At 34.5% G+C, this 12,054-nt stretch overlaps 1 protein-coding gene across 1 annotated transcript; it reads left to right on the top strand.

Moving 5' to 3' along the window:
* The first annotated feature begins 3,590 nt into the window (after positions 1–3,590).
* Positions 3,591–11,075, top strand: LOC133879573 (monocopper oxidase-like protein SKU5). The gene is made up of 9 exons (XM_062318190.1): positions 3,591–4,082; positions 5,764–5,873; positions 5,971–6,241; positions 6,343–6,481; positions 7,827–8,190; positions 8,759–9,124; positions 9,215–9,293; positions 10,328–10,524; positions 10,738–11,075. Exons 1-9 carry the CDS (start codon positions 3,948–3,950, stop codon positions 10,844–10,846), a joined length of 1,770 nt encoding a protein of 589 aa, XP_062174174.1. The 5' UTR covers positions 3,591–3,947; the 3' UTR covers positions 10,847–11,075.
* The last annotated feature ends 979 nt before the right edge of the window (positions 11,076–12,054 follow it).

Genomic DNA, 12,054 nt, shown 5'->3' with positions numbered 1-12,054 from the left:
TTTAAATATATTCAATTTAATTCATCTTTCCAAACATAATTTCTAGACTTTTTTCTTCGAAATTCCTAATTTTGATTGAAGTTCAAAAGAATGCAAAACAATACAAGAAAGTGTAGAAAGAATATTTATGAAGTATGCGTATTCCATAATCACGAAGTATGCATAATTTTCTCTTCTTTTATTTATTTATTTATTTATAAGCACTTCATTCCAAACACAAAGGATTACAAATCACTCGATTTAGGAAAGATAAGGGAATGGCTTGCATAATTTGCTCTTCAGAATTCACCCGATTCCAAAATTTGATGTTATTCCGATGCTTCCATATATTGTAAAGTGTAGCACCCAAAGCCAATTTACAAAGAATGCTTTGCAGCATTTTGCCCTTCCACTACCCTTCCAAGCCTTCATTTCTTCCTTCACAATCTCATTCCAACCAAAACATATATATGGGGTTAACAAGGCATTTGAGCATTACTTCATTCCATAGTCTTTTACTCCACCCACATTCAAAGAATAAATGCATGTTCCCTGCATTCAATGATATATATGGTGACAAAATAAGCATTTCATATCCCTTACCAATCCCCATTTCGATAGATATCCCTAATTGTCAACCACAAGAAAAATGAATGTCTAGGAATAGCAAAAGGAAACTAAACTAGTTTATGCCAATCAAATTTAGGGGATTTCTCTCTAATAGGGGATCGATTTATCTCTAATTAGCATATGATCTTCTAGGCATTGTTATATAAAGATATATGTATTCATCTTCGTAAGGGAATCCAATGAATAGATCCTACTAAACAAAGTAATGACTATTCCATAAAAATATTTACTTCATTTCAAGAGTCTGTTTCACGAACCAAACGAGGCCTTATGTTAAGAAGTCAAGGAAAATCCAAGTGTTAAGGAAAATCTGATTGAAGAAAATCATAAATGTACAAGGAAATTTTTAACTCTAATCACCGGACAAGAAACTCCAAGTGTTAAGGGAAATTTGGTTGAAGAAAATCATGCTGTACAAGCAAATCCTAATCCCCCTCCTCATCAAGGAAAATCATATGCTGCACGTACAAGGAAACTCCAATCACCTACTCACCAAGGAAAATCGTCCCAAGCTATACCATAAATATATAGCTCAATCAATTCTTCGTGCATTTGAATGCAAAAATTAGGGCTGGATATCAGTTACATCGGTGATGGTAGGAGTATTTTCATCTACCGAACCGAAAAAGTCAGTTAATTAACCGACTTCATACCAACAAGAATAAATTTTGACTATTTCAGTTAAGTCGGTTAAATGTTGATCGGTTTATCATGGACTTTTTATATTAGGTCAAACCAAGTTATGCCAATTCAGTTTGGTTAACTAACGAAATAAAAATTCTACCGCCTACCGAACTGAACCGACGTCAAAAAACTTTTTTTATTTCGACTACCAACTGCTGGAAGTCGGTAGGCAGTTAATGGCAGTCAATAGTTGGCAATTGGATATTATGTCCACCCTTACAGAGAATTAGAGCATAAATGCTATTTTGTATACTCTTAGCATATTTGGCTGACATGGTATACTTAATTTACCCTTAAATTAATCTTAATTAAGAAAAAAAAAAATCAAAGGTAAATTGAGCATGTCATGTCAACTAAGTACGCTAAGAGAACACAAAATAGCGTTTTTGCAAATATCTCATGAGTTCACTTGGGTGTTGTCCCTAAGATACAATGATTCAACCATTTACGCAATAGATCACTCCATGAGTATGTACTAATTACTATACTATGAAACAAAAGCTCCACCAAAGAACACAATGTTTTGTCACATAATATTTGATCATATCAGTTATCTCTCCATTCAATACACTTAATTTTTATATTATTTTTTATATAGAGAAACTCTATATATATAATTTTTATCTCCCAAAAAAAAAAAAAAATTAATCATTAAATTTGTTAGCCAGAGATCTAATCGATCAGTGACGGAGGAAGGGGGAACTGGTAGGGCCAATGGGGAATGATCGGTAGGGGCCATGCCCCCCCCCCCCCCCCCATTTCATCTTCAATCTTATGTATTAGGGTTGTGGTGCTGTAAGAGGAAGTAGGGGGATGAAGGAAAAGATAAGGGGTTTTCGCTGGAAGTGTTTTGACGTGAGGAAGGGTGAGGGAGAGATAGTTTTGATGAATGAGTCACTTACCCACGCGTCAGACTCTGTAATTAATTGTTTTTTTTAATTTCTTTTTTACTATAAATTAAAATAACCCAAAAGCCCTAAAGCTCCTGGTTATTACATATATAAATAAAGAAAACTTTAACATTTGAAGTTAATTAATTGACTATTTTCACTTCAAAAAAAAAAAAAAAAAACTGACTATTTTGTTTTCTTTGTCAAGGACTAATACAATTACCCCAAAATATTGAAAAAAAAATATTATTATCTTTTATGTAACGTCAAAACGGTTTTTATATATTTATTTTATCTTTAATTTTAATATATTTTTTTGTTCATGCTTTGACCTTACTTTTATTTTAATATATTTATAATTCATGCCTTGGCAGCTTGGCCCTGTCCAAAATATTTTCTGGGTCCGTCTCTGGATCTAATAGTTGATTTGAAAAAAAAAAAGAAAAAGAAAAATGAAAGATGAAGAAATAGCATGCCTCTTTTTTATAAAATCCAATATGCATAACTAACGATGTGATTAAAAAACAACATTCAAAACATGTTCTCTCATACTGAAGAGTCGTAAATTAAGCACCCTTATATATATATATGGAGTTGGTTGCTTGAACGTTAGAATTATAATTAATTAGTAAGAACATTATAAAAAAAAAAATACCACAATATAATGAAAATTTAAACCACAAAATGAAAATGGTAATTAATGAGGGTATAAATATTTTGTAAGAACCATTTGGTCAAATGAATTATAATATTTCATAATAATTAAATTTCTTAATAACCTATTTATATAGGAAAATAATTACTACCCTATTAATTTTTATTGTAATACATCAACAATGTGAAACAAAATGCTAACACCATATCATGTGTTTCATGCATTTGAATAATTTTACTTAATATATTTAATATCACTAACAACATTCTAACAAAAAAAAAAACATAAAAATAATATTGTTTACTTCATGAGTAATGCTACATCTACAATTTTTTTACTACTTGCTGATACGTATCAACATATATTAGAGTCACGTTAACTACAAAAAATAAAAAGAAAAAAAAAATAGAAGTCTAAGATTTTTCTTAGTTTATTGTATATATTTCGCCCGACGACCGTATATTATATGAAACACGGTAGACCTATAACTCTTTTTTGATCTATTATACATGTCAGCATGTTATTGAAAAGCGTTCAAATTTTTTTTATTACGTGACGTAGCTTCAATCACATACTTACACGTATCATTCTAAAAAAAACAATTTTAAATCTTATAGTGCTCTTTATATATATATATATATTTTTTTTTTTTTTTTTTTTGAAGTGTGCTCATATTATATTGATACAATTATATACCTATTGTTAATGATGGGCGCGAGGGACCAATCGGTCAAAAAGATTTGCCACCGGGAAATTGCCCAACTTTCCCAAAACGATTTACACTTTGTTGGCCCGCAATGTGATTCACTGATTTCAAAAGTCGTCGAAAGCGCCGTTGCTCTGGCTCAAATCTCCATGAATGGCAGTAAATGGGACCATAATAATGGACCTCTGAGTTATCTGACGGCCCCAGCTGTTCCTTTCCCCACACCCACGTGAGATTCTATCCCTGTCAAGAAGATATGCCACTGCCATTGTTTACTCTACCAGCAATCCCACCCACCCAATTCTCTCCTCTCTCTCTTTTTCAGTAGAGAAGTAGGGGGAAGAAAACGAAAGATACCCAGAAAAGAAAAAAGAAATAACATTGACATGAGAATCTGAATACAATGCCACCCTCGTCCTACTTCTTTGTTATCCTTATCTTCTGCATCTCAACTGCTGCTTTGGCGGGTGACCCTTATGTGTTCTTTGATTGGACTGTCTCCTACATCACTTCCTCCCCACTTGGAGTTAAACAACGGGTTATTTCTTCACTCCCCTTCTCTTCAATTCCCTATTTACTCGTTGATTTTGTATCTATGCTTCAAATTTTGTCACTCTTATTCTTAGAACGTAGATGGACACTGTTTAGTAGTAGTTCAAGTTGGATTTCAAGTAATTAGTTTTTTTGGGCACTAGTTGCTAACTGTTTAGCTTGAAACGGTTAAATCACTACATTTTCCTAAGGTTAGCGGATAGAAAATTGTTATTTAATTATTTTATTAATATTTTAACACTTTTTCTCATGTTTTGGGACTCAACTCTTTTTAATAAGCAAGGTCTAATACGGAGAATATTTAATTGAAATATAAGGGGAATGAGGAGACAAGGTTCAAATGATTTTTGCTCTGACACTATGTTAAATCATTGCATGTCCCAAAAGTTTAAGCGGATAGTAAATTGTACAAAAGCCTATTCAGTATCCTAATATTGTTGTTAATTGTTGCTCTTAATCACTGGCTACCTAGACTCTGAAGCTGAACCAAGTAACATTTTTCTTTAGAAATCTGGAGACTGTGAACCACATGTTTCCTGAGTTTCTGTACAATATAGATGAGATAAAATCCATACTGAACAGAAGAAGTTTGAATTAGTTTCATCTCAAAAGAGTCGTGGATGTGAGCCAGTTTGTAGGCTTAGGTACTAGTATCAAATTATAGACTGCAGTAATTGAGACCCTATTATTGAGTAATTTAATCATGAAGCATGTAGCAGCCACATGAATAAGTTTTTCAATTTATCTCAATACTTTAACCTTCTTGTATTAAAAGATTTTACATCACATTTTTCTCATGTGAAGCTCATTCCACTCATCTCACATTTTATGGTATTAGATGTGCAAAGTCCCACAATAGGTAGTTGAACAAAAAATGAGAAATTTATACTTGTGATAATAAATATTGCCACCATGTAAATCTCCATAATTTGCTTCATATCTAGAGATTGGCTCTAGTAACGAACACCTTCTCTTAATCCATTGTTTGGTAATACTCTTCCTGCCGTGTTATTTTTGCTACATTTGTATGTCACGTCTAGAGATTTATTCTTGTTCTACCCCTTAGCTTTAATTCCCTATTGATTTGTGTTACTGAATTGTGCTTCTTCAAATAATCTGTAACATGACAACTATGTCTTTGCCCATCTGTTCTTCCTGTTTCTCCTGGGCCATGAGTTATGAATGATTGGGCTAAAGCTTGGTACGGAAATGAGGTTTACCTGATGGCTACTTAAGCATGGCCAACCTTGTTAATTTTTTACCCCTTATTTCTTTGGATCAGGATCCCCTCAAATTCTTTGCCCGAATTTGATACAATTCGGGCAGGTTGTTGTGAGTAAGCATTTATGAGATTCACCTGACCGGATAAGCAGTTGGGCAGCCTAACTTTTATTTGGTCAGGTGGGTCTCATAAATGCTCACTCACAACTACCTGCCCGAATTCTATCAAATTCGGACAAAGAATTTGAGGGGATCTTAATTCTATTTCTTTCTCATACTGATCCTAGATTTTTGGAGTCAAAAGTTTTTGTTTATCTTTTTAGCTGTGATATTCTACATTTATTTATTTCAGTATCTATCTATATGTTGGTAGTTTATATGCCAAAAAGTGCTTAAATCTCTTGGCTGCTTCGCCCATGCCAACTAATTTGTACCAATAATTCCAGGTGATTGGGATTAATGAGCAATTTCCGGGACCAATTCTCAATGTCACTACAAATTGGAATGTTGTTGTCAATGTCAAGAATGACCTTGATGAACCATTGCTTCTCACATGGTATATAAATTTTCCACCATCAAGAGCAAGAAAAAAAAAAAAAAAAAAAAAACACATTTGATTTATTTTAATTTTAATATTGCTTAGTTTAATGCAGGAATGGCATACAACATAGGAAGAACTCTTGGCAAGATGGTGTTTCAGGGACCAATTGTCCAATTCCTTCTGGTTGGAATTGGACATATCAGTTTCAGGTCAAAGATCAGATTGGGAGCTTCTTTTACTTCCCTTCCCTAGGCTTCCAAAGAGCTGCAGGTGGATATGGAGGAATCATCATAAACAACAGAGAAGTGATTGCATTACCGTTCGGGATGCCAGATGGAGATATTACAATCTTCATTAGTGACTGGTATACTAAGAGTCACAAGGTCGGTGTAAATCATGTTTGGCTCACTGACTGTGGTGACTAGTGAAAACTAATTACTTTTATTGATTTCCTTGGTATTAAACAATGCTTATGGGGAAACAGGAACTAAGGGAGGATGTTGAAAAAGGAATCGACCTTGGAGTTCCCGACGGTATCCTTATAAATGGACTGGGTCCCTATCGCTTTGATGAGGTGGTTGTTCCAGATGGTATTGCTTACCAGATAATAAATGTTGAACCAGGTAACTTCCTGCAATGTGTGTGCCGATTATGTAGCATTAACATGCTCAAATGAACAAATTTTGGAACTATCTAAAATTTATCTAACACATATTCCAAGAGTATACTGATTTACAATTTTATGTAGGGCAGATCTAGCTGTCCCACATTTAAATGACTCCAGTTTGTGTTACTAGCACGTAAAGTTATAAAATCCATCTTTATGATTTCTGTGATTATGGAAAATGGTAGCCCTCTCATAATGATGGTTGAATGCTGGACGTGCTAGTTTGACCAAACCCCTCCTGATGCAGCAAAAGGAAACAACTTAAAACCAGCAATAACCAAGGAAATATGAGATCTACTTATTCGACCCTACACAAGTATGCCCCAATTTTTTTTTTTTTTTTTTTATTAAAAAAAAAAGCAACTGCAGTTAATTAATGAGAGAAAATTAGCAAAGCGATACGATAGGTTCAAGCCCTAGACAACTAGCAAAGCTTCACAACTCAACACTAAAAACTGATATACATATACCCCTTTTCTGTACTTTTTATTCTACAAACAATTCTTTGACTCATAAATATTCCTAAACTATGTGATAACCGCTTAAGAAATGAAGCAAAAAGTATACAAATAAGATTTCAGAAGAAAAACAAAATTAAATAGCATAGGAATTTGGATCATGTGGGCCCCTTCTTCCTACAATGATAGAATTTAATTGCAAGATGTTCTTTAGGTGCATCATCTCCATTATATATTTGGCCTCATTCTAGGATGTGGGTTTCCTTTTTGTGTGCTTTCTGAAAGGCAATGCATTCATTTGAATTTTGTATGAAATACTCTTCAAAGCTGTTTCTAGTTTGTTAAGGAAAGCTTAATTTTCTGAGATTCAAATCATTCTTTTGCATAGTATAGAATTTGAAAGATGCCTGAATTTCTTTCCAGAACTTCTGAAATTACACTTGGAACTTTTTTTTTTGTGCATGCTCCGTCTTATCAAGCTTGTTTGCTAACCCTTTCAAGGGTATGCTTGTGTGCCTTCAAATATTATGAAAGCAGAATGGAAATTATCTCATTTTCTTGAGAATCCCATGTATGCCCAAATGAAAGTTGTGAGGTGTACTACTTCTCTATACTGATAGTTGAGGTATTTGAACCTGCAAGGGCTCCCTTCCGTAGTAGTTCTAAATAAAATCTTGTAGGTTTTCTTCCCAAGAACATCTCGACTACAATATATTGTAATTGATCACCCTCTTGTGGTGGTTTCTACATGTACGATGTTCTGCTAACATTAAATATATACTCAGTTTCTTTTTTGTTGCAGTTTTACTGATAGCCAAATATTTTCAATTTCATTTGCTACAGGAAAAACATACCGCCTCAGGGTGCACAATGTTGGTATTTCAACTAGCTTGAATTTCAGAATACAAGATCATAACTTAATTCTTGTGGAGACTGAAGGATCTTACACAGTTCAGCAGAACTACACAAACATGGATATTCACGTGGGTCAGTCATACTCATTCTTGGTCACAATGGATCAAAATGCTAACCATGACTACTACATTGTCGCAACTTCTCGGTTTGTCAATTCATCTGCTTGGGTTAGAGCTACTGGAGTTGCCATCTTGCGCTACTCCAATTCTCTAGGACCTGCTTCAGGTCCTCTTCCTGATCTTCCTAATGAATACGACCCTTATTTCTCAATGAATCAAGCAAGATCCATAAGGTTGTAGTATAAGTTTTTATCTCTCTTTGGATTGTTGACATAAATATCCCTAAAGGAAATATTCTAGACCTCAAGAAGATTCTGACAGTCTTTCTTTAATCAATAGCATTTCCTATGCAAGAATGTGAGTGGTTGAAAAGATGGCTTCATCCCTGTTCTGGATAATAATAATTTTTATGATCTGGGATAAAGTTATCTTTTCAACTGCTTATGATTAACAGTTTCATCTGAAGGGAAGCAAACAAAACTACAACAGAAACTGAAGAAGGGTTTTACTATTTTGCTCTGTTTGTTGTTTGTTATCCTTTTTTTTGATGAATTAAACCTTTCATAGAACAAACTCAACATTCTACAACTCTCCAGTGAAAACTGGATTCAAATTCCCTTAGAGGGAAACAAACTCACTCTGCCTGACAAAACAGAACAGAACAACTAAACCAATGGACTTGTTTGTTATCCTTGAAATAAAATATTTGCAACATTGTTGTTCTATTAGTGGGTTTTTTAAGTAATCATGGATGCTGAGCTGACTATTTTCACATTCCTGTCCCGGTGGTGCATTCTTCAGATGGAACGTATCTGCTGGTGCTGCTCGTCCAAACCCACAGGGATCTTTCAGATATGGTCAAATTACTGTCACAGATGTATATGTGATCCTCAATAGACCTCCAGAGCTTATACATGGGAAGTGGCGTACTACCCTCAATGGTATTTCATACTTACCACCTTCAACACCCCTGAAGCTTGCCCACCAGTTCAACATTCCAGGGGTGTACAAGTTAGATTTCCCAAATAGATTGATGAACAGACCTCCCAAAGTTGATACATCTCTAATTAATGGTACTTTCAAAGGATTTATGGAAATCATCTTTCAAAACAATGATACCACTGTCCAGAGCTACCACATGGATGGCTATGCATTCTTTGTTGTGGGGTGAGCCTTTAGCTATGATGTTATCAGCTGACTAATTCTAATTTATGGAATTCAAAAATTGATTTGGACAATTTTCCATTTGCACTGTAGTATGGATTTTGGAGTGTGGGCGGAGAATAGCAGAGGCACTTATAACAAATGGGATGGCGTTGCTCGCTCCACTATACAGGTATGCCCATCTAATAATCTTGACCCTAATTGCTTTTGTATAAATCAATTGGTCAAGCAGTTTTTGTATTGGAAAGCTAGCTACAAGGAATAGGATAGATGATGTCAAGAAAGGCATACAAGATCAATTTTATGAAAATGAAAACTAGAGATTATTTTAAATGCCAAAGAGTTTTACAATCTGTTTGGATGCTAATTTCCTTTGAAATATCACGCATAGAAGAATTGAAGAATGGTTCTAAGTGCTTGTGGATTTGTGATGCTCCCAGATATTAGGACCCTTTCTTAGGCATGTTGTCAAAATGAAATGAAACGCAATGCCTGGCGATTTTTTACATTCTGAGAAGATCTTCTCTCAAAATCTAATAAATGAGCACTATTAAATTCTACCTGAGAGAGGTGCTAGACTGCTAGTTGCATTTTGCAGGTAGGCACTTCAATAGCGAACTTTAAGCAAATTTCACACTAAGCCATCATAAGATACCTAAAGTTGCGTACTGGAATCTAGTGGCTGGAGAAATCCATTAATAGTGCCCACATCCAGAGTTTTGAAAAAAATAAAAAAGAATCATCATAGATGACAGTATATGTTATAATTAAAACATTTTCAAAATCAAATAATTGATTTGATACTTGAAAAAGGATGCTCACATGGTGATCAATGACAAGTTAGGAGTTTCTTTGCCATGGTTGCTTCTATTATGTACTTTTGGATTAATTCTCAAAGACTCCCTTTAACCTTTTCATTTATGACATGTTTTGGATGTGAATACATAATTTTAAATGGAAAATAAGTAGATACTCATTTCCTTAATTCCATTGCTCCGAGTCTATCCTTTAACCTGGGAGTTTTTGCTGCTTTCATGCTCATATGTACAAGCTTTTTAGTTACTTTCTTAGTGGCTGTCATTGAAGTACTTGTGTTTAGGTTTGATTCTTTGTTGACAACTGATGAGCTATAAAAAATAAAAAATAAAAAGGAAAAAAAATGAGAGATTGTGTTGATAACTACTTATTTCTCACTTTTGAGTACAGGTCTTTCCTGGAGCTTGGACAGCCATTCTAATTTCTCTTGACAATGCTGGCATTTGGAACCTTCGTGCGGAGAATCTCAACTCATGGTATCTGGGACAGGAAGTTTATGTGAGCGTTTTAAACCCAGAGAATGACAACACTGAGGTTGCTTTGCCTGAGAATACCATATATTGTGGCTTGCTTTCATCCTTACAAAAGTAAGAAGTCAAACACAGCTATATCCTTTCTAATATACTATTTTTGGTCAGTGGAGATCCAAATGCCAAAACCCTTTTCAGATTTACCCTTGCTTTTGAAATGAGTGATGCTAAAAAGTACTTTCTAATTCTTTGGTTCTTATTCTATAGATCTTCAACAAACACCTTTTGCCATCTTTACTAAGGGTTATTGTTTGTTTCTTTCTTCTGCAGTGATCAGGCTCAGAGAGTCAAGTTCTCCGGTGCACCGTCTTTATCCTATTCACGCAGAGGAATATTGGTCATATTATTGATAGCTTTAGTTGTAATTTCCATCAGGTAATCAAGTAGTGACTGTATGATAAGCAAGCTTTATGTGTCAAGTAATTGAAAAAATATTTGATTGGTAGTTTGAGGAAATAGTGGAATGCAACATATACGGGTTTTGTCTGTTTCCATGGGAAAAGAAAATGAGTATAAGGAGTGTAGAATATTCCTCGATGAAAGCATGTAACATTGTAACTGTACCGTGTATCATTGTAGTTTAAACACAACGTTTTGTTTAGTAAGTATTGCGGTGTAATTGATAGATGAGCATGTTTTTTGTGTACCAAAGAGCAAGGACATGGTAATGGCATTGTAGTTGCATAAGCATAAGAAAAGAGAAGGAAAAAAAAAAGAAGAGAAAAAAGAAGAAGCAGTAGATGGAAGCCTTGATATTACAAAGTTAGGTTGGTGGCTAAATAGTTTACTCAACAACCTGATGTAGACTTCGTTGACACATATTCACCTAGGACAAAGTTTGTAGACTATGTTCAAGATATTGTGTAGAGAGATGAAATTAAAGTTGAGTTTGTTCCCTCAATCGAGATGGTGGCTGATCTTATGACCAAAGGGGTTGCCTCTGATAAATTAAGAGGATATGTAGTGACAATGAAATTAAGAAACACATAGGTTATAGTTGCATGGGTTAGCGCATAGTTGGAAGGATTTATGGACGTTTGGATGACCGATACTATGCACTTCTGCCTAATGGTGACATAATTGGTCGGTTAAAGGCAAATGGCATTAACGAGGTACATGTATTATGTAGAGACTAGGTAATATCTATGCTCTAAGAGTGTAAAAGATGCTGATAGGTGTATCAAGGAAAATTTCAGGAATAATGGCTATAGAAGGAGTACTTAATCAAATATGTGGGGTAGGTTGATAAATGGATTTGTGTATAGCTAAAATCATCAATTGTGGGAGAGCATATAGTAGAGGGTGCAATTAAATAAAGTAGTGGCACAGTGTGCACACATGTAAGCCAATCACGATCCGACGTCGATCTGTGGAGGCTCACAAATGAGAGTTGGCATGGAAGAGTTTCTTGGTATCAATTTAATCATGTTCAACTAAGTTTATCATCTAATGTTATAATGTAATCAAGTGGGAAATGATAAAGGGTTTAAGGGATGATCACACCATCACAAGTGTAGTCATCCCCCACACTTTTATATTATATCATAACATTTAAAAAAAGAAAAAGTCTTCCTCCTCCTACAGTCC

The sequence above is a fragment of the Alnus glutinosa genome, chromosome 10, assembly GCF_958979055.1.
Source record: "Alnus glutinosa chromosome 10, dhAlnGlut1.1, whole genome shotgun sequence".
Lineage (NCBI taxonomy): Eukaryota > Viridiplantae > Streptophyta > Magnoliopsida > Fagales > Betulaceae > Alnus > Alnus glutinosa.
Note: the sequence above shows the minus strand (reverse complement) of the source record. Positions and strands in the feature narration are given on the sequence as shown.